The 23,973-nt window shown below is 34.1% G+C and overlaps 1 protein-coding gene across 1 annotated transcript in view; it reads left to right on the top strand.

Annotated features, from left to right (window-relative positions):
* Window positions 1-23,973, top strand: part of LOC145276722 (dual specificity mitogen-activated protein kinase kinase 1-like) — a 128,738-nt gene that overhangs the window by 36,606 nt on the left and 68,159 nt on the right. Inside the window, exons 2-6 of the mRNA XM_080127939.1 lie at window positions 4,872-5,103; window positions 14,454-14,600; window positions 15,687-15,764; window positions 18,289-18,340; window positions 23,348-23,472. Coding sequence (XP_079984065.1) covers window positions 4,872-5,103; window positions 14,454-14,600; window positions 15,687-15,764; window positions 18,289-18,340; window positions 23,348-23,472 — 634 coding nt within the window. The remainder of the gene's footprint in view (window positions 1-4,871; window positions 5,104-14,453; window positions 14,601-15,686; window positions 15,765-18,288; window positions 18,341-23,347; window positions 23,473-23,973) is intronic.

The raw sequence follows: 23,973 nt of genomic DNA, 5'->3' as shown, positions 1-23,973 counted from the left end.
TACAGTGGTGCATCTCTGATCTCGTTTGTTGAACATTGTGTCACTTTCAGACATGATAGAAGGCTCCTATCGTGCTTGGGACTTATACACAACTGGCCAACTATTAGATGGTCTGCAACAAAAAAAAAAAAAAAGAAAAGAAAACTGGTTTTCATCAAACGGAAATGGCATTATGTCGTCTTTTCTAGAGTAACAATTTTATCGTTCCACCCTGTATATGCTTCACTATATATTTCTTCCATCTGTAAAGTTGATAAATTTTATTTAAATGACATTGGCCATGGAAAATGAATGAATTTATCCTTTTTTAAATGACTTTAATCAATTGCTGTTAATATCAACAAAAAACTACTGCATATACATAAGACCATAAAATTACAAATGAATAACGCAAAGCATTAAATTATTATAAACTGTCTAAAAAAATAGACATGCAAATTAGAATTCAAATTTCTGTCTAAAAGGCTTGGTACTATATATATATATATATATATATATATATATATATATATATATATATATATATATATATCGTTTTTCTAAATATTATCTCTTATTAATTTAAATAACAGTAACCTGTTTTGATATAACTGATTAATGAAAAATCATTTGGGTTTATTCATTTAGATTTTTTAATGTGACCATACCAACAAAGTCTCCTGTTTTGCACACATTTCTCTTTATTGACTAGATTTAATTTTCCTCCGAAGTGTATCCATCATATAATTCTCATATCATTTCTTTTCATGCAACACGTCTTCAACCCTCGCTGGCGAGGTCCTGGTTATGATCTCAAGTCATGCAGTGGTGAGGTCCCATTTAAGGACTGATCGGAATGTGGAGTTGCCCTTTAGTTATCATTGCTCCCAGGTTCACTTTGGCTCGAAGTGGTAATACCTGTAAGGGCATCTGGTGCTACCAGATCAGGCTGGGTGAAGATACTGGCTTACTGACAAAAAAATCCATCAAATATTGATGTTATTGCTTTTATCCTTCTTTGCAAAATTCAATCATGTTGTGCAAAAACAAAAACGCAAATTATCTTCTGCAAAACAATCAAACCAAACACCATGAATAAATATTTTAAGATGCAAAAAACCTTTTTACAAAATTACAGGATTCATTGATATCTACAAAGAATAAAAATCTATACTTTTTTTTTTGTGATCGAATCTTCATGTCAAGATTTGATCTTCAATTCCATGCGTGTGCACTCTGGTGTTTGGATTGCCAAATTGTTGCTGATTTACAGAAAAATTACAAAAATTGAGTTTGTTTGAATTAGCATAAGCTCTCTATTTATTAAAATGGATTACTGAGCCTTCCACAACTTGTTGAATAATTCGATAAAGTATTGCAGTTTCTTTGAATTTTAGAAGATAAGATTGGTAACCAGATTCTTTTGAAACTGATTTAGAGAAAGTTGGAAATTTTAGAAAACCAAGTAATACTGTATGATTTTTATTAAATGAAAAATCAATTTTAATTATTTTTATTTATTTATTTTTTTTTTACTGAGACTTTCGGTTGTATCCACTCTAATCATAGATGCAAAAAAAAATTTTTTTTTTTTCATTTTGTTGGTATCTGAGGATGGTGGCTCCTAGTAAAGAAAATGTGTATGTCCTATCTTGGTGACTGTTGTATTAGTCTGACCTGATGAGTTGGCAGGAAAACTGAATGGAAGGAGTTAGTCACATCTTTTGAGAACATTTTCATTAGAAGTGTTTTCTTTGTTCTTGTACCATATAGATTGCATAACAAAGCACGTTCATGATAGATTTTTTTTTTTTTTTTTTTTTTTTTTAACTAATTTGAAATATTGCAAAAACAAGCAGCACTTGTGTCCTTGGCGTTATTTGGAAAAATTTAGAAAATCAAGAATCGCAACCCCTGGAAATAAATTGATTAGAAAACTCTTTTCGCACCAAAATCTAAGTGTTTGTTTATCTTCGATATAGAAAATGCTTGTAAATAAAATAATAATAAATATAACAGTAAAATAAAATCCAAAAGAATGGATTGTTAATCAATGAGATGTCCTTTTACAAAGCAATATGCAAATTAATGTTCGGATGTGATTCGCATAGACATGTTTGATTATATTCATCATATCGTATGAATTCAAAGATTCTATTGTTGGCATTGGTTGCGCCAATATTTGTAGAGTTGGAATTCTTTCTAGAAAGACAGTGAGTACTTACGAAAAGGACCACAAGAAGGTTGCCAATATCCCAAGTGATTTTTGTGGAACAAACAGATTTTGAACTTGGAACACCCAACTTGTCAGTCCATGTCGTTAACCACTAGACCACTGTCACTTCCCACTGAGTATATTAGAAAGCTGTTAATCTTTTATCCTGAATAGGAAGTTGGCCTTTTAATCTTATGTCAGTGCGACAAATGACTCAACTTTATAAATATACAAATAAACAATTTTCTTGCTTCCTTTATTATTATCACTAGTATCGAAGAAATTCAAGAAAATCCAAACGCATAGCAAACAATCGCTCATGATTTCATTGTTTTTGTTCTATTTTTTCAATCTGAATTTTTTAATGGTGCAGCTGGCTTGAGCTGAACTAAATGCATAAAAGTAAGGTTTCAAAATAAAAGGTTTTATTGGTCCACCGACTTAGTTGGATTTGGACCTTAGAATTCACCCTTGTCTATTCGTCCATTCGTTACTAAAATTCTCAATAACTACTCCTTACATTTTTCTGAAATTTTGCATGAAATTACAACTACCCAAGGGAGGAAATATAGCATTCTCAGATTTTTGAAAAAAATTCTGGTTGCGTCCTCAGGGGATCAAAAGGGATCAAAATGGCCAAAAATTGCATTTTTCGGGACATAGAAATTTTCTGTCCATTTGATTTCGCTGAAAATTACCCAAAAGCAAGATCACATGGATATACATCTGGAAACGTAATATTTGACTCTGGGGAAAATTCTGGAGCTTGAGTCCCAGGATGTTTAAGGGGTGAAAAACACGCCTTTTGAAACTAATTTTTATTTTTCTCCTAAAATTCACACTTGTTTAAATAGGGGTTTTAAATGGTACTGAATTAAAAAAAAAAAAAACTTAAGGCATCGTTTGTCATGAAACGTCTACTGGTGGTCTTTTTTTTTTCTTTTTTTTTTTTTTAATTAATTAATTGAGTGTAAAATTTTTTTAAAAGAAACCAAAATTCCAGTTACAATTTAATTAAAACAAAAAAAAACAAAAAAGCTTTCATTTTAATTTTTTTTTTAATAGTAAACCTTAACTCATACGACAATTTCGGACATTAAAACCAATGCAAAAAACATTAATAACAAAAAAAAAAAGCTGACAAATTGCAAAGTGAAATGTTTCAACGACTTTTTAATGAAACTTAGTTTATAACATTAACTTTGCATGCATTAGTCGTTGGCATCTTCTTTCATTTGAAATAACTATAGTTTGTGATTTTGTAACATTTACGTAATCGTGGCCATCTCAGTAAGAAGATTCGGTTACTATCTTCAGTTATGAGTTTGCGCCCGGCACTTTTTTTTTTTTTTTTTTTTTTTTTGCTTTCGGTTTCACTTCTGGCTGATGAGAACACCCCCCCTCCTCCTCCGTCCAAATTTTTTTTGATCGAGCAATGACCTACCCCCATTGTCACAATTTATTTTTTACTTTTTTCAACCGGACAATGCCAGGTGGTCCCCGCTAGTATAAATAATTTAAAGTGTGTATTTCTCAATAAAAAATGCATACTGCTCAATAGATTTTATCTTGAAAAGATTCCACATATAATAATAATAATAATATTTAACAAAAAAATATATATTGTGTAGGCATTTACAAAATTTGTTTTTTCTTAAATATTATTTGAGGAAATTTTCAAGATAAAATCTATTGAAAGACAAATACACATTTTGTCTTCAGAAATACACACTGTAAATATGTAAACATTAGGTAAATAAAAATTAGTTATCCGAAATTTTGGCCATATTGGATAACTTTACTTAATTAGCAAATACGAAGAGAGATCAGAAAAAAGAGTTCAGTAAAAAACTAGATATGGTGTCTTGTTAAATAAGAAGTTTGCATGCCTTTTATGAATGACTTATTTGAAGAGAATGTGATTGAGATATGTCAACAGATAAGTGAATATTAACTTTGAACTATTGTTATCTGTTAAATGTTATGGACGATGTTCCTTATATTTTTACCTACATTGCATTCCTTTCCTGTCTTTGCATTAAATAGCTTATTATAATCATATTCGTCTTTGGTTCTGAATATGAATTTAAAAGATATCCAGTGGTTAGGTCCCGTTTGGGGTTTGAGAAATATGGAGTTGCCTCTTAGTTACCATTGCTCCTAGGCTCACTTTAACCCACAGTGGTAATGCCTGTCAAGGCATTGGCTGTATGAAGATACAGGCTTCTTGATCTAAACCCCTCTTTCTCTGATGATGGCTATTTTTCAATCCAAAATTAAGATACATTTCAATTATAAAAAGAGAAACAAATATTTAAAAAAAAAAAAAAAAAAATTAATGATTTTTTTATTTTTATTTTTCACTTTGAAGTGGTTTTAAAACAGTTTGTTTATTTTCTAAAGTTTTTCATTTTATTAATGGTGCTTGTTAGAGTTAAATAGATATAAACAACTTATAGCGTAATATTTTTTTTTTTTTTTTTTTTTTTATTGGACTCGGTATGAAATAACCTGAAAAAGATTGATGTCATAAGACATAAACAAACATAGAACCAAATATTAACGGATTACAATCGATTGATTCCTGTTAAGTTGGTAGGCAACACCTATACGTTTTTTTTTCTTTTCTTTGTTTTGGATGATTAATCATTTTAATTTTTTTTTTTTTCTTTTTCAGAAAAAACACAACTGGTATGGGTGCGAGTGTAGAAGAGCTCCAACAGAACTTGAAGGAATTGGACTTGGATGAAAAACAGCGTAAAAGACTGGAAGAATTCTTAACCAAGAAGCAGCAAGCCGGAGAGTTGAATGTGGATGATTTTGACAAAATAGGTGAACTTGGTTCTGGTAATGGGGGAGTGGTTCTAAAAGTTCGGCACAAACCTACAAATTTGATGATGGCAAGAAAGGTAATTTCTATCTTTACTTTTGAAGAAATCCTTACACACACACCAGCACATTATAGAGTATTGAGTTCTTTGTGATACTATCAAAGTCTCTCCTACTTAAGTGTAAGGAAAAAAAAGAGGAAACAAGTTGATCAGCAGAACAAACGTTATAGGAAGTGAGTTTATTAGAAAGATAATGTAGAGGAAGTTGTTCACCAAGGCACACAAAAGAAAGCTGAAATAGGATTGTTAATCAAGGTGTGGCAGGCAACTGGGACAAATGATTGGACGTACAGGTCATAGATTTAGGGTTAGCTTCTGGACAGTTTGAAGAGTGGCAGTGAATTTTGTGACAGTTTATGGATTTTGTGACAGTTTATGGATAGTTTTGAGTTTGCAACAGTTGAGAACAGTTTCCAATTAGGAACAGTTGGCAGCTTGGAGGTTCCTCAAGAAAGATTGGAGCCAAAGCTGGGAAAGTAGCTCGCTGGAGACCGATACGAGCAGACAGTTAGCAATGGACAATGTTTGGGGTTCATTTTTCACACTACATGACATCATGCATCAAGTACACGTCTTGTGCTGTTTTTTTGTAGCGCAATCATGAAGACAATCATCCGGTCATGTTATTACTTATATAAAGTTTTGCTTTTGTGGGGTAAACCCCACAACTAATTAACCAATCATTATGAAATTTGGATCAGAACTGATACGTGTAAGAGTGGAGATTCTGTCATTGAGGAAAAGTAGTTTGAGGAAGCACTGCAATCTGCAAGGCCATTCATAGTAAGAAAGTAGCCATCCAACTCATCCACACTGGTTCCTCCTTATGACAACACTACTAAAAAATCTCATCTGAGACCTGCTCCATGATCAATTGTCCAATTTTCAACTTAGGGTTATGCGTATGCACCGATGTTATCTATAGCCAGACCAAGTAAGGAATATGTACCCTGACGGAGTTTACTGCAAAGAAAGAAAAAAAGGACACCTTTTCACTCGACACTAATTTGACCTTCACCAATGTATTTTACGACCGGGCTGCGCTGGGCATCCCTGCTAGCTTAGATAAATACTTTTGCAGTTTTAACAAAAAAGCTACAACAATATCGGATTGTCTCCATTTATGCTGAACATCCACAGAATGCCAACATTAACATATTACATATGAATGAGTCCCCTGTGGAATTTCCACAGATCCAACTAGTTAATGAATAAGCAAAGAAATGAAGAGTAAAAATGAGCATCACTTCAACACCTGGTTTCCTGCATTGCTATAGCCTTCTTATCCTACTCCATATTTACTTACCAACAATGCTTCAAGCAAACTACCTTTCCATTATTTATATATATATATATATATATATATATATTATTTATAATTAATACTTCCCATAGTGTGTTAAATTCTTTATTAGGTCTGCTTAGTAGGTGATCATCACCCAATATATGCGCCACTTCTTTGAGTTGTCTTGCTCTCTACTGTTCTTCTGTTTGTTTTTTGGGAAGTCAAACATAATAGTTATCATGAGAATATCTGCGACCAACTTTTTAGTTGGTTTAAATTTAAAAATAAGTTAATTTAAAACCATATACAAATAGATTTTAGCTTTGGTGACTGCAGACAGTCCCAACATGATTATGACCTGCTTGGAGGGTGGAATGAGAGCGCCTTTTTATGATGTAAAAGAGAAAACCTTAAAAATTGAAAAGTATGAAATTTTAAAGAGGTGAAACATCAGAATTCTTCTCATATATATTTTATTTTTCATTTTTCCTCCCTGTTTGGCTTTCTGCCCTAAAATGCACCAAACATGGCTGCTATTTTTTCCTTTGCCTTTGCAAAACTCAACCATGTTCTGCAAAGCCAAAAATGTTCCTCTCTAAAACAACCAAACTGAATACCATGAATAAATATTTGAATTGAAGCATTAAATAGGGTTGATATGCCGTAAAACAAAACAACCAAGAGTCTGGACGCAGGTCTAATTCAAATGGTTTCCTCAAATATTTTATTTTTAATTCTATATAGTTAAAAAGGTTAAATAATTTTATGACCCCTAAAACTGCATTTAACAGGAAAATTTGAATCTAACTTTTTTTGTTTTAAGTTGTGTTTAACTTGTTTTGCAGACGAGATTAAAACTGAATGAGCATGGGTTATGACCCCCAGGTCATATATTTGACAACCCTCGTTTACCTCTTCTAGACAACATAACATTTGGTTTTGACATTGTAATTATCCCCTGCATGAGGAGTAGGCGGAGTTGCTTTTTCATATAATTAAGTTCTAATAATAGTGAAGAACAGTTCTGATATTCAACCGAAAATGTTTTTACTTGAAATCTGGTTGAAATAAAGTACATTAGCATGAACGCAATGTTTTGTTTTTTCTTATACCCTTGTTCACCCCAAACATGAAAAATTGTCACTTGGACATAAGCGGCTATACTATTCAGGATCATGTCTACTGGGGACTATTTAAGGAAATGAGCTAGATATCTATTCACATTATATTTAAACTTTTGCATGTTAGTACAATCAGGGAAATAGGGAGGGAATTCCAAAGTATAGCTGTCCGAAGGAAAAAGCTATTAGAGTAAAAGGCTTTCTAGCATCTACCTCCCAAGTGAAGGGGTGAGATTTTGTTGCTAGGCAGGTTTGTCGGGTTTGTGTGCGTCAAGGGTGGGGTACGAGTGTAATGAGTTCATTAAAGTACTTGTAAAACAGGCACAGGGATGCAGCATTGTGTTGATGGGACAGGGGTTGGAGTTTGGTTGATAGTGCGGGCCTTGCTAAATCGGAAACTTTCTTTTCTTTTTCTTTTTACCCTGTCTAAGAGCGAGACTAGTGGTAGATGCATCAACCCAGATGTGGCAAGAATACTATATGCATGGGCGAATTGTGGCTTTGTAGAGATACAAGATAATGCCAGATATGAGTAATTTTCTAGCACGATAAAGGAAACCCCCTTTTTTTGCAGCAGCATTGGCAATATCCTCACATTATTTGTTTCATGAATGGCAAGTTTCCCCTTTAAAGGAGTGTTAGGACTGTACAGACACAAATATATCAACAATCTGTGAGTAAGGTACGTCTATAAGGTATGTTGGAAGAGGGCAAAAAAAGGAGCAAACCAATGAGAAGATATAACGTATGTTCTTGCACATTTAGAGGAATTAAATTGTTTAAGCAAAGTTTTCTGTGACGATTCGGACATCACGCATCATATTTTGCAGAGAAAACTTTGATGGTGACATTTTGGAGTCCCTATTTTTAGTGTTCCAATTTGTGAAGAAAATTTCTGGAAAGAAGCTACCTGAAGCAGACATTTTTAGTGAAAACTATTTTTAGATTCTTACTCAAATGTAAGAAATTTCAGATAATAAACACAAGACAAATGAGTTCCAAAGCTTAAATTCATAAAATAAATATATATAATATATTTAAAGGTGGAAGTTTACATAGGAAAGCACACAATGTTTATAGTACTTACAGAAAGTTAATGAATTGTGTGTATGTGTGTTAGTGTCTGTGTGGGTATTAGTGTTGCAGTGATTAATCAGAAAAATCAGAACTTTTGCAGATATCAGTATAGGAAAACCTTTAGTCTAATTTCCATAGCTAAAAACTTTTTTATTTGTCTGTGTTTGAGTAAAATTTAACTTTCTATTACTGTTAATAATGATAAAATGATATTTATTAATTTAAAACTACCAAAAAACTAAATTCTATCAATTATCCCTTTCAAGTATATTTTTACATTTGCGAAAATATATGCATATATTGCATCAATTTTTATGGTAATCCGAAAATAAAGAAATAAAAAAATTAACTAAATAATTTGAGATTTTGAATCTGGATTGGAATCAGTAATTGTATTGGAATTGGAGACAAATATTGGAATCGTCCCATCACTAGTGGGTATACTATGACTGTATGCATGAGTTGAGATAGCAACCCTAAACTCTACAGAGGGATGAGGGGTCTGAAGCAAATCTGGCATGGATTTTGACTCAACTGTTTATTGAAGGAAAATCTATTCTTTTATTCATTCAGAGTGAATGAAAGCAAATTTGATAAGTTTAAAGAAATGCATCTGATTGGCTTAGAATCATTTTATTTGTTTTTATTAATTCAGGCAAGTATATGCACAAAAATCGTTTTAAGCATTTTTATTTTGGATGCCGAAGAGTAAATTTTGCTAGATACAACATTGATATAGCTAGTTAATTACGACAATGAATTTTTTTCTGACTTCTAACAATTTCTTACACATGGAAGCTTTGTGTTTGTGTGGAGTTAACTCACAAGCTAATTAACCAATCATTATGAATTTTGGAACAGCTGATAGGTATAAATGTGGGCAATGTAGACTATATTTAGTTTTATACAAAGGGAGCAAAAAATGGCTGAAAACCCTTTGTGGAAGTTCAGATATTTTTGATTTCGATGAAGTTTTGAACAAAAGTTTTATATATATATATATATATATATATATATATAAAGGCAAATGTGAAATGCGGCGCACGCAATTTTGTATGTCTCAAAAAGGCTTTTTTCGCCGAGGGTGAGGGGGATACTATCGCTTAGAAGTGTTTATATATCCCCTAGATAATAATATCTATGATTTATGAACGCAGATTGCGTCTAGATTTATTTACATCGATTTTTACAAAATTCTTGCTATTTCAGCCCGTCTTGTGTTCGTTCAGCTTTTTTGTATAAAACCAAAACTAATTGAAAGCTAAGAATTGTTCCCGGCAACCGCACCGGGGGGAACGTCCAGTCGCAATCAGCTTTGATCAATGTGAGGTCAAACTCTTTATATCACACGATTGCTATTCAATTTAGATAATCCCATTTTTATGGGGAGCTAGTTTTCCTCCCCCAACCAGCCAAAGTTGAGTAAACAAACACTAAAGTTGCCCCGCAGTAAAAGTTAACTCCGCTCCTTCTATTTGACCTCATCAATGAGGTCAAATAGAAGGAGCGGAGTTAACTTTTATTGCGGGCACGTGTCAATTCTGTTTTTAATACTTAAATAAATTCAAACATGTTTCAGTTTCTCTTTGTTGGCCGAGCGGGTAACATGTAAGGTTTTCTGCACACTTTCTTTGCCACCTTCACCTCAAGACTTCGGGTTCGATCCTAACTACTTACCCAAACTTTTTTTTTTTTAAGCCCCCCCCCCCCAACACAGACACCCGGGCAACGATTTTTTTTAAAGAAGTTTTAACATTTTTTTTTTTTTATATATATGTTTTGATTCCCCCAACACCTACACCTCTAAACACCCGGGCAATGCTTTAAGCTTCAAAATGAAAACGTAAAAAAACTTGTAGAGTAGAAAGATACTCATTGTTAAATAAAAGCACAAAAATAAAACCTAAAATAAGTCGAACAATAAAAGAATAAGTAAAACTATTTTGTTGAATCATTTAACCAACATTTTTCAATCTTTTTACCCTTGCAGAACCTTTAAAATTGCATTTTTGTTAGGGAACTCCTGATTGTATGATGTATGTACCCATGATAAAATTAAAATATTATATTCCAAAAATCACAAATTGATTTAAAGTTTTATTTTTATAAAGAAAATCATTAAGCAATTAATGGGAATTTGTAAGCATTACAACATATAGTTTGAATTATTGTTGAATTATCTCCTTTGTTTTTTTTTTTTTTTAGATTTTTTTCAAAATCATAAGAAAATTACTTCTCTGATATTCATGAATTTGATTTTCTTATTAAAGTCTTTTAAAATCATGTATATTCATCAAGTAGTTTTTTTTTTTAAATACGAAAAATATTATTTTCTTGGCAACTACTCGACTGAGCTCTAATTTATTGTCCCTCTTTGCCAAACATGCACAAAATACTCTACTAACTACAACCACTACATACAATTTCCTCTCCCCACTCTCTATCTGTGCCTAAATCTAAATGCTGATTCCATGAACAAAGCTTCTTCCCCTGTGGAACACTGTTCAGCTGGCCTGCTTCCTTGTTAAATACAACGTGGTAGCCTTCAAATCTAATGTAAACAAGTTCTTGTGGAGCCATCCCCACAAATTAGCAAATTTTACCCAATTTAAACCATTAACAAATACTGCACTACCACCTGACATTCATTAGCTCTTATCCTCAAGTGGCCTTTGGGCCTTAATAAGTGGTGACTTTCAAGAAAAAAATTCAAATTTGGAGTAACCTAAGAGCGACTGTCATATGCTATTTTGAAAACAATAAAAAAAATAAAGGGAGATAACTCAACCAATTCAAACTTGCAAGATTTCTGTTATAATACCTACGAATTCCCATTAATCATTTAAAAATGATTTTCGTTATAAAAATAAAACTACTTGATCAATATACATTTTGGAATATTAGATTTCCATTTTGTCATGGGTAAGTACAGTATACAGATTGTTCTTTATTTTTGTTTTTATAGTATAGGGGAAATTCTGAAAACAAACCATACTTTCCAATAAACGCATTTGTTAGGTTTAAATATTGTTTAATAATATAATAACGGCAAGCAATCTATGAAAGATTAATGCAAGCAACAGTAAACGTAGTCACTAGTTTTGTCTTCTCTGCGCCAGCCTCTCGAACCAAAGGTTCTCAATTCCTTCACCACCCTTACTCAAGGCACGCCTCCATGCTGGTCTATCTTCAGCTAGCTCCTCCCACACATTCACATCGATGCCAAGAGTGATCAGATCCCGTTTGGCCATGTCTTTAAAGCGCAGCACTGGGCGACTGCGGCTTCTTGATCCATTCGCTGTAGAGGATATCCTTAGGGAGACAGCCATCGGGCATTCTGCGCAGGTGTCCAAGCCAGCACGATCGTCATATCTTGAGTGTCTGGAACAAGGAGCGGCTGCCGACACGTCTTAGCATCTCTTCGTTGGTGATTCTATCCCACCAATTGATGCCCATGATACGTCACAAGCATCGGAGATGGTAGATGTTCAGTCTTTTCTCGTGACAAGCATACGTGGTCCAAGTCTTTGCTCCATACAGTAGGGTACTCAGAACACAGCATTCGTAGATGCGGCATTTTGTGAGAGAAGTGAGGTATTTATTGAACCATGTTCTTTCACGTAGTCGGTTGAAAGTAGACGCTGTTCTACCTATGCGCGTTTGTAGCTCCTGTTCAATGGATACTCCCTTGTTTATGTTGAATCCAAGATACGCAAAGTTCTCGACAGTCTCTAGTTCGTGGCCATTGATGGTGATTGGTGATACGTCACCCTGGTGCATCACAACTGTCTTCACACTGATTACCAGTGCGAACTCCGCACAAGCAGCGCTCAATTTGTCAAGCAGCCGCTGGAATCCACTTGCAGAGTGCGAGACCAATGCAGCATCGTCTGCAAACAGCAGCTCAAGTATTAGGACTTTTCGAATCTTGGTTTTGGCGCGTAGGCGAGCCAAGTTAAAATGTTCTCCATCAGAGCGAGTAGGAAGGAACACACTGTCTTCGTCCTCGTGATTTCCAAAAGCGTGGTGCAGAAGAATTGAGAAGAAGATGCCAAATAGTGTGGGAGTCAACACACAACCTTGCTTGACTCCACTGCACAAGGGGAAGTTGTCAGACATGTCACCCTTGAAAAAGACTGCGGCTGTCATGTTATCATGGAGCGATCTTATCAAACTAAGAAGAGTTGGTGGACAGCCCAACTTTTGTAGGATGGCAAATAGACCATCTCTACTATGGAGAAGTCTACGTTGTTCTCTGCATTTTTCCTGGATTTGACACACTGAAAATATCATGTTCGTGGTTGAGCGCCCGCTGCAGAAGCCGCATTGCGATTCTGGATAAACATGGTTTGCAATCTGCTGGAGCCTTGGAAGAAGTACTCTGGCAAGGACTTTGCCGGTGACACTGAGTAAAGATATATCATGGTAGTTATTGCAATCTCCTTTGTCTCCTTTCTTGAATAAAGTGACAATTTTAGCATCTTTCATAGCTGTTGGAAATTTTCCGTTGCGCCAACTGGTGCAGAGGAGGTCGTACAAGTGTGGGAGCAGGAACTTATCGCACTTGAGCAGGTCTGCTGGAATCTCATCGGTACCTGGGGCCTTCCCTACATTCATGTGTTGGAGAGCTACTTCGAGTTCTGACATAGTTGGAATGTTGTCCAGTTCGACTAGGGTGTCGAAGTTCGGAGTGGAATTTAAAGCTGTGACTGTGATGTTGCGCGGTTCGCCATATAGTACAGAGTAGTGCTCCACCCAGCGTTCAAGCTGCTTCATAGGATCAGTGATGAGCTCCCCTGTAGATTTTAAAGGGCAAACTTTCTTTGCGTTTGGTCCAATTGCTTTGCAGAGTCCATGGTACATCACACGTAGTTTACCACACTCAGCAGAAGTCTGGATTTTGTCGCACAGGTTGTTCCAGTAGTTGTTTGCACAGTGCCGAGCACCTTTCTAGAATTGACTGCGAACCTCTTTCAGCTTGGACAGGATGCTGCGTGTCGACCTGCACACATAGTTCTTGTGAGCATCATTTTTGGACAGTAGTAGAGGTTAAGATTTCTGCATTCTCAGCCTTCCAGTCTTCGCAAGGCGGCCGCTTGGTTCTAAAGGATGTGACTGCAGTGTCATGCATCGCAGTTTGCAGGATTTCCCAGGATTTATCCAGTTCCACTGCTTCCACTGGTGCAGAATCTCTCAACTTATTTTCGAGAGCAGTGTGAAACGCACTGATGCTGTCGTTGTTCTTCATTGCAGCCGTGTTGAGACTATGATGTGGTCTTGGCTTACGTGGTGCAGGTTTCTTGTTTGGGAGATCGAGTTGTGTCAGCACGCGTGAGTGGTTGGTATCACCATCGGCAGAGTGGTATGTTCTTGATCGTTTGACAGAACCGATGTGTCTTTTTCTACACAATGCAAGATCCAATTGGTGTCAATGTTTGGAACGAGGGTGTCTCCAAGAGACACAATGACACATTTTCTGTTTGAACCAGGTGTTTGCAATACAGAGTCCCTGTTGACTACAGAGCTCAGAGTTCTTTGACCATTTTCATTTATTTTACCAGTACCGAAGTGACCAATGATGTCAGGCTAGGCAGTATGGTTTGCCCCAACTCTGGCGTTGAAGTCTCCGAGTACTAGGAGATGATCGCTGGCTGAGATCCTGCTCAGTATTTTGTTGAGACAGTCGTAAAATTCATCCTTCACATGATCTTCGCTAGGCAGTGTTGTCGCATAGACGCTGATGAGGTGTACTGGTGTATCGGCGCAGTTGATCTTCAGTGTCATAATTCTCTCTGAAATATTGACTGGAGTGTCGACTACATTAAATATTGTTTAACTCCTTTTTAATTGTACTAACTTGAAATCTTTGTTCAATTTTCTTTCAGTTAATTCATTTGGAAGTGAAACCATCTGTAAGAAATCAAATATTTCGAGAACTCAAAGTCCTCCATGAATGCAATTCGCCATATATCGTAGGTTTTTACACAGCATTTTTTTGCGATGGAGAAATAAACATTCTAATGGAATATATGGTAAGTCGCATTTGTTTCTGTTTTTAAAATGAATTTTATTCAATCTACTGTACTGTGTGCAGAAGTAATCTAATGGATGTTGCTGTAGACTATGGAAATGAAATTGTTAAATTATGCCATAATGCCATGTTAGGAAAGGTATGACTTCTTCATCCTCCAATTATAACTAAAAACAGCAACTTGTGTTCAACTAATCAGATACTGAATCATTACGATGATTGTTTTGACATTTAATGATTCAAAAGTAAAATAAATAAAAAAAATAAAAAATTCAATATTTTTAAAATTGCTTCACCTCGAGCAGAGGTATTTTTAAAATATTTTTTTAGATAAGGATTGATAATTTGGATTATTTGAACACTACTGTTCACTTGTGGACTCGTGGAGTAACGGATAAAGTACTTGTTAACATTCAGTTTTAAGTTATACTCTTTTGTAGGTTGGAATACAAATATGAACGATCAATCCTCCTTTTAAAAATTCAGAAACATAATATTCTAGAATCTTTTCATTCTTAACTGATTCTGGCTTTTGTTATCGATCGCCATTCGACCACCCAGAAGTCGACAGAGATATCCACCAGAGCTAACAGCCAGACAGTCACCATGTAAAGGGTTTTATCTGTAGATAATCTTGGACATCACTTTTCACAAACAGGTCGGTCTCAGTGTGATCCCAACCCAGTTCAATGAGATACTTATTTTACTTCAAAGAAAATATCTCTTGGGTGATTGGATTCCAGTAAGAGACATTTTCTGTGCCCCCCCCCTTCCTTTTATCAAACATCTATCAACTACAACATTTGTAGCCAAAGCATCCTGTGTAAGGCATGCAACATCATCTATTTAATCATACAGCAATGTGGGTTGTGTGGCGTACTGTTTACTATCTACTATTTTTACATCTGTCTTAAAGTGAATTGAATCTGGAAAGAGACCATGGCCTCCTTTTCAACCAAGACCTGCCCCAGCCACACAAGACAACCCTGCCCCTTCCTTCAATATATATAACGCGCACAAGGTAAGAGTAAATTTCTATACTTTTGTTTATTACTTAAAATCTATACTTTTTATTCTCTCTTTACAGAATGGAGGCTCCCTGGATTTGATACTTAAACAGGCAGGCAGAATTCCAGAGCCAATTTTAGGAAAAATTAATATAGCCGTAAGTATATGAAACAGTTTCAATTTTTATTTTACTTTTGAACAAATTATTTTCCTACAGCTATTTTTGTCTAATAAAAATTTGTGTGTGTTTCGGTTAATGGATATCGTTGCAGCACTATTGTCTTTACTGAGTTTTCTTCTCTTTTTTTTTTATGACAATCACTCCAAACAAGACGTGAAGCCACTTGATGTAAGGAGCTAAAATAAATATCATTCCAAGGTTGAGAATTAGCTACTAAAAGGGTTATATGGCTAGATTACAGTCCAGAAAACAGCAATTCTTCCTCATTTGTCAGAAACATTGATCATGAAATATGTGAGGATTAAAAGACAAAGGGAAGCAAGAGTTAAAATTGAATCGAATTTATTGTAGTTATTTATCGATATTGTTGGTAAAGGTATAAACCTGAAATTTCCTCCCAGCTTTGATATAATTGTAATTTGTGTTCAATTAATTATATATAATGAATCACTTATAATACTTATTGTGCTTCTTTTTTTTTCTGGGCTCTCAAAAGCATGAATTTCTCAAACCATAAATATTCTCATTTTTATTTAAGAAAAAATAATGTGGAAAAAAACTTTTTGCTGCTCAACTGAAAAACTTTTTGTAAGAATTTATTGATTTTATCAATTCGACTAATTTTGATTGGCTCATTAAAACAAAAAACAAAAACTATTGTTCAATTTTTAACAGGAGAGAAAAGGTAATTTTTTTATTTATTTATTTATTTATTTTTTTTTTAGCTGAATGTAAACATTGTGAAACTTGGTAATTTTCTTTAGCCAAAATGATTATTTTATCCAAGATCAGCAGTGAATAATTTTATGTTAAATTTGCATAGACAAGGTGTATTCAATAAGTAATGCCCTTGACCCATTTCTCAGAAGTAGAACAACAAAACATGGCACAGTTATTAGTATTTTTCTACATAAGAATCTTTCATTGTTTGATGCAACTTGGGTGATCAATTTTGTCCTCCAACCACAACGTGACTTTAGAAATCAAGGCTACATCATCTGGGAAATGTTTCCTTTTAAAATCAACTTCATGCTTGGGGAGAGATGAAAGTCAGAAGAATGGTGGTGGTAATGGTGGGGGGGGGGGTTCATAGTCGCATGCCCGTGCTTCTGATCAGATGACAGGCATGTTGTGGACCGGAACATTGTCTTTCAGGAGGAGGATAACTTTGCTGGTTTTGTCCCACATTAGGATTTTGGTAGCTTCTCTTAATTTTCATAAATGAAGCATAATAGGCTCCTGTAATTGCGATACTCTTTACCAGGAAATCTGTCATCACTACTCTTACTTGGTTCTAGAAGACTGAGCATGATCTTGCCAGTGGAGGGCTACACCCTTGCCTTCTTTGGAGGTGGTGAGTTCAAGTGTTTCCACTGTATTGACTGGATTTTGGTTTCAGGACCATAGTGATAGACCTAGGTTTCATCCTGTTTAATAAGCGTTTTGAAAAAATTTGACTCATTTTCTTGGCACATCTCCAAATTCATCCTCAAGCACTTGACATGTTATCGCTTTTGAAAACTTGCGAATCCATCTGGCACACAGCTTATGCCTATGAAAATGTTCATGATATTTTCCACGGACTCTGGACTAATCTTGACCTCTTGGGCTATTTGGTGAATAGTCACATCAACTGTCTAAAATGGCAGCTTCAACTTGACTGACAGATGCCTCATCAATGGCAGAAGGGGGGGGGTGACCAGGTCTATGAGTTATTTCCACAGATTTCCAGCCATGTTCGACTTCAACATGCAAGCGTTTTACATCATAATCATACATTAATTTCATCAGAATTATCATACGGTCTACATCCTTTCAAATACAAAAACTGTATCACTGTGTGCCACCCGACAGGTTTCAATTCACACCTGACTCTGTTCAAACACCTGTAAACCAGAAGTAATAATTTGCCATATAATCCATTAAGACATAACTCTGTGTACATGCAAAATTTCAGCTAGAAATAGTAATCTAAATAATTTATAAAAAAAAAAAAATTAAACCTTTCGGTACAAGTCCATGACTCCCAACCACCATGAAAAAACAAAAATATCAAAAATAAAAAAATGTTTATTGTGCATATACCTGTGACAGAATGTATCGTAAACCAAAAAGTCATGTAAATTGATCCAGTAGTTTTCTTTTTATAAAGAAAATCATTTTTAATCAAATTTGAGTTTTCTAATTCCTCCTCGTTAAGAATGGCTTTCTAAAATTTTGCTTAACTTGGAATTATTTTAAATTATCTTCTTGTCCTGCAAGATGGGATTGAGCAATAACTTTTTTTTTTTTTTATAAATCTACTTGATTAATTCACATGATTTTTAGTGTTTGATATTTTCTTTGTTACAGATGTATGTACACTATTAATATTTTTCTTTTTTTTTTTTTTGCATTTTATTTTGCAGGATCAGGGGTGGGACTTGATTTTTTTTTATTTTAAAATGTTGCAAAATTTGCTTTGGTAAATGAAATTTTTTTTTTTTTTTTTTTTTTTCAGGTTTTAAAGGGTTTAAGTTACTTGCGCGAAAAACATCAAATAATGCACAGAGGTGAGCCACTTTGCAATTTTATAAATTGCAATTGGTGCTTGTGCAGTATAATGGGATTTTAAAAAACACAGTTTTAGTAAAAACAGTTTTAGTAAAAACACTTGTGTCATATCGAAATTAGTAAAAAAAAAAAAAAGAAAATAACGAAAAATAATTGTGGAGAAGATCTGCTAGAACTATTTTTACAAAAAACCAAAAACCAAATGTTAGTGCCTGCCATGTTCTTTTTTTGAGATGGCAGATTACAATTATTTTATTAAAATCATGGACTACAGTTACCTCCTTTTTGATTTTAATATGACCAACTATTATAAAACTCTAATTCAATAAATGTATTATTTTTTTTGTAATTATTTTTATATTCGATCATTTTTTTTGTAATTTTTACTAATTTCGACAAGTACATAAGTTTTTTTCTTTCTTTTTTTTTTTTTTTTTTTTTTTTTTTTTACCTAAAATATATTTAGTTGAAATCCAATGATACTGCACAGGCACTTTGAAATTTCTTTTGATTACCTTCAAAAACATTTCTAATAAAGTGGTCACTCTTATTACTAACTGCATAAAAATTTACTAAACTTATGAGAAAGCAAATTTTATATGAAGGTACATAATGTTAACTTAAAGACCTGGAGGAATGCTATGGAAATGAAAAAGGTTTGAGAGTGAATGTTAAGCAGACCAAAGTGATGATCAGTAGTTGTGGCGTTGGATAGCTCCTCTGCTAGATTTGTGGAAAGGGAGTCTAGTGTAATTCAATCATTTGTGGTACTGGTAATGATTGAATGCATGTGGTCTTCTTCAGCAATAAATAAATGCAGTTTTCATCTTCGTCCCCTTTTTCCTCTTAGTGTTGACTCATTAAATAAGCCATCATGTCTCAGCAAAGTACATATGCATGGCTCGTCTTCAAACAACTTTCCCTGTTCTTCAAACGGTTTGTTTTTATGCAGCCGAAGGTCGTGTAATTTGCATAAGAACGAGAATTCACATGACCGCTGAAGATAAAATCAGCTGGTTGTTGCCATTTTGGTTTTTCTATTATCTGGACTCTACAAAAGCATGTTGGCGTTTCTGAGTTATTGTCAAACTCGCTACAATTATAGTTACAGTTGATATCTTTTCTAATCTTGAGCACATGATGCACTGGGGAAAAAGTTGGCTAGTTAATTTTAATGCATCTAAAACTGAGCTTCTCTTTCCATCATCAATGCTCTGACCCCAATTGAAATGAATGTCTCTTGTCTTGGAAGTTTTGACAAGCTTTTGGGACTGACCGTCATTCCTGATCTGAAATGGAATATATACATCAAATTTGTTGCCAAAATTGCCAAAAAAATGGTTGGACCAATCTATCACTCTAGTTGATATTTCACTGCTGATACAATCATATAGTTTTAGAAGAGCCAAGTATGTACTGGGATGGAGCATCTGGCCAGGAGCTGCTCAGAGCAACCTATCCTGCCTTGACAGAGTTCCAAACTGGCTTTGAAACCTAGTAGGTGATGCCCTTTTCTCTTTCCTGCAACCTCTTTCCGACAGAAGAGATGTTGTGAGCCTGTCTCTACTCCATTATTTTCATGGCAAGTGTTTGTCTGAGCTCCAATCTTTCACAAAAAATACTTGTCTATCTACAACCACTATCAATAATTTCTCCCATTCCCTATTTACACCTAACACAGATTCCATGATCAAAGATTCCTTTCTAGAACTGTCCATCTCTGGAACTCTGTTCTACTGACCTACTTGCTGGTTACTACGAAATGGTAGTCTTCAAGTCCAAAGTAAACAAGTTCTTGTTAAGCTATCTCCTTAAAAAATAAAATTATATCTGATTTTCACCACTGACGACGACTGCACTCATTAACCCTTATCTTTAAGTGGCCTTTGGACCTTGATAACTGGTGACTCCCTTGTGTAAAACAAAAATTTTTTTTTTTTTAAATAAATAAAAAAACAAAAACAGTGCAATGGAATTACTGGTAGGTTGAGAGAGGATAACCAATTTATGCAAAAGAAGTAAGACAATGGAAACTGATGAGAATTCAGATGTTGACAAAGTATATTTGAATGCTAAAACTGTTTATATTAAGTTTTGGGTACTTGTACAGTTTAATCAACACATTAAAAAATGAAAAGTTTAAATTGTACGTATCCATTTTGAATTGAAGATCTCAGAGAAAAAAATTCATTTAATTTGATCGAGTATTTTTTTTTTTTTTACAGCGGAAAAACATGTTTTTATGAGAGCATCTTGAAGGCAGACATTTTGGATTTGTTTTTAAATTTTGTTTGAATGTTATAAACGCTACGGGGAGATAACTCCATGTAAAGCGCCAACACTCCCTCCCCATCTTAATACTAGCTTTTCTTCCTAAAAATCGAACCTTTTACTCGGTATCATAACAAATTGTTTTTTCACTGTAAAACAAAAACTACTTGATGAAATTAAGTGAAATTTTTTTTCAAAGAACTTCATTCCATATCAGATACGTACAATTTAAACTTTTTTTTTTTTTCGATATTTTCATTTTTTAATGTCTTGATTAAACTGTACAAGTACCAAGTTTTGTTACCTTGGTGATATCATTGGAGCACAGAGTGGAGCAGGTGCTATTATGATTGCAAGAATTAGCAGTGGATGGTGTAAGTTCATGGAACTTCTGCCTTTAGTAATCCACAGAGCATTATCACTGTTGACAAAGTGAGGAATCTATCAGACATATATGCAGTGTGTGATGTATGGAAGTAAAAGTTGGCTAGTAAGGGTTGAGGACATGCGTTGCATGGAAAGAAATGGTAGCTTAGTTCTGATGATTTCAGAGGAAGATATACTGTCCAGATTTAATCTTCCTCTGAGGTCATCAATCTTGGAATGGCCATGTTGAAAAAATTGGATGAGAGTATTTGGGTTAGATGTAATACAGTTAAGGTAACAAGTCCAGACTATGGAAAATATGGGAGAAAGCTATAAAAATTAATTGAGAAAAAGAAGGATAAATAAAGACTTGGCCAGAGATAAGTTAGTTTGGAAGTCAATTTCTGAAAGCATGTTCCTAAAATTTTAAGAAAATGCTCGATAATTTGTATTATTTAGATTATCTGGACTGCTGTGCAACATCTTGTTATTTTCATAACATTTCAGTCAATGCGATTTCCAATCTTCTTCAGGTGTATTTTGTTGAACTTTAGAATCATTCTGTCAAATTTGAGGAATCTGCATAAAATTTTGAATGTAATCCTTTATTTAATCCACAGGGGTAGTATGCTCTCGTTCCATCAGCCATAACCAGATATAAGTCCTAAGTAATTCATAGTTGTATTTTTGACTGTCTCCTGGACTGACTATTGAACCTTCAACCTCCAAAAGAGTGTAACTGAAATTTTACCAAGTAATTTATGATCGTGGGTACATGCACATCTATAAAATGGCCATAAAAGCAAATCTGATGATTGAGGGTTCAATCCTCTGTGCAGGAGATACTCAAAATATAATTAGGACTTCTACCCAGTTATAGCTGACAGAATGAGAGCATGCTACCCCTGTAGATTAAAAAAAAAATGGGGGGCGGGGTCCATTCAAAATTCTGTGCAGATTCCCAAGCTTGACAGATTCTAGAGTTCGACAAGCTACAACTGAAACGTGAAAATAACACTCAAGATGAGAACGGTAGTTCAAACAATCCAAATAATGCTGAATATAGTATTTTGAGATTTTAGATTTTTTTTCCAGTTAACATTAACTTTAATCTAAAAATGCCTGATTTTTGTGTGGTGATTTTGTTTAAAAAAAAAAAAAAATAATAATAATTTCAACATGGGCGATATAACTAACTTAAATAGTATATAAAGGGTTTTTATTTATTTATTTTTTTTAATGAGATAAGCCCTGTTCCGAACAATTTATTTTTACAGGAAAAAAAATTGCATTTTTCTCTCTGGGGTTATCTCCCTTGTGGCATAATGAAAATTACAAAATTTTATAATCTGTTTATATTTATTTTTGTATTTTTAAAATATAAATGCAGTGCAAATATGAATACAGAAATTAGATTTATTGGCAAATGGTAATCGCAAACATCAATGGTGTGAAATGTTTTCAAAGTTTTGAATAAAATTATGCTATTGGCGATAATATCGTTGACCAATTTCTCGTATCCGAAAATTTAAATTTCCTCTTTTTTTAGTGTTTGGCTTGCAGATGGTTTCTCAGATCAATCTGAGCATAAAATCTGCATAGGCTGAGAAAATGTTGGCGATAGGCTGTTCTGCTCTTTTTTTTTTTTTTTTTTTTTTTTTTTTTTTCTTGCCTGTCTCTTAATCTCCACCAGTTTTCTCATTTCTGTTTCATATTGTTTGGTACTGGAGATGATGGATCAGCACCACAGGTGACGGACGGTACAGAGCTGTTGTTTCTTAGGTGTGAATGTCAAATCCAGTGTTTTTCAGGGTTGTTTTGAGTTGGTCTTTGTATCGTTGTAGAAGGCAGCCAATGTGTCTTTTTCCTACAGCTCTGAGTACGGTGTTTAAGGGAGTTTGTTTTCATCCATTCTGAGGACATGCCCCAACCAATGGAGTCCGTCCCTCATGACGGTGGTCTCAATATTGCAGCTGTTTGCTCTCTCAAGGACACTCATGTTGATTACATAGTCATACCATTTGTATCCTGAAGCTTTTGCTGGTGGAATTTTTCTAGTTTCTTGAGATCATGTTGGTACACAGTCCAGGTCTCACACTCCTACAAAAGTAATTTTTGGAATATGACATTTTCATGCATTGACAAGTACTACATTATAAAGATTTTTTTCAGATTTTTGTAGTAAAAAAGATTACTTGTGGACCATTACGTAAACAATTGCATGAGTTTAGTTTTTATAGAGATTTTTATTTTAGATTTTATAGGCGGTAATAAGTATATATATAAATGTACTTGTCTATTGTTTTTATAGAGATTTTTTCACCTAAATATACTTCTTATCCGAATTTTTATCTTTGAAATTTTTTCAGATGTAAAACCTTCAAACATTCTTGTTAATTCTAGAGGAGAAATAAAAATCTGTGATTTTGGAGTTAGTGGCCAATTGATAGACTCTATGGCAAATTCTTTTGTTGGCACACGGTCATATATGTCTGTAAGTATAAATTTCTTTGGTTCTTGGTCCAGAATTGTCCTTATATTTAAAAAAAAAAAAAATTATGATGTACCTACCCATGATGAAATCAAAATTTGTATTCCAAAAATCGCATGAATTGATAAAGTAGTTTTCTTTTTAAATATGAAAATTACATTTTATGATTATCTGAGGAGCAATACGCTCACCTGTCATTTTGAAAAAATCTCCAGAAATAAAGGGAGATAACTCAACAATAGTTCATACTTTCTAGATTTTTGTTGTAATACTTAGGAATTCCTATTAATCACTTAAAAATGATTTTCTTTATAAAAATATAACTACCTGATCAATTTAGGTGGTTTTTTGAATATGGTATTTTCATTTTGTCACGGGTAATTTTTTTGGAGAATTCTGGACAAGAACCATTCCTTTTAATTTTGTCTTTGTAAAAATTAATATTTTTCAATGTGTACAAACAAAAATTTTATTTAACAGCTTGATTTTCAGGTGACAGTATCT

The sequence above is a fragment of the Euprymna scolopes genome, chromosome 5 (assembly GCF_053919585.1).
Source record: "Euprymna scolopes isolate OS-2025 chromosome 5, ASM5391958v1, whole genome shotgun sequence".
In the NCBI taxonomy this organism is placed as follows: domain Eukaryota; kingdom Metazoa; phylum Mollusca; class Cephalopoda; order Sepiida; family Sepiolidae; genus Euprymna; species Euprymna scolopes.
This window is presented reverse-complemented; position numbering and strand designations above follow the sequence as displayed.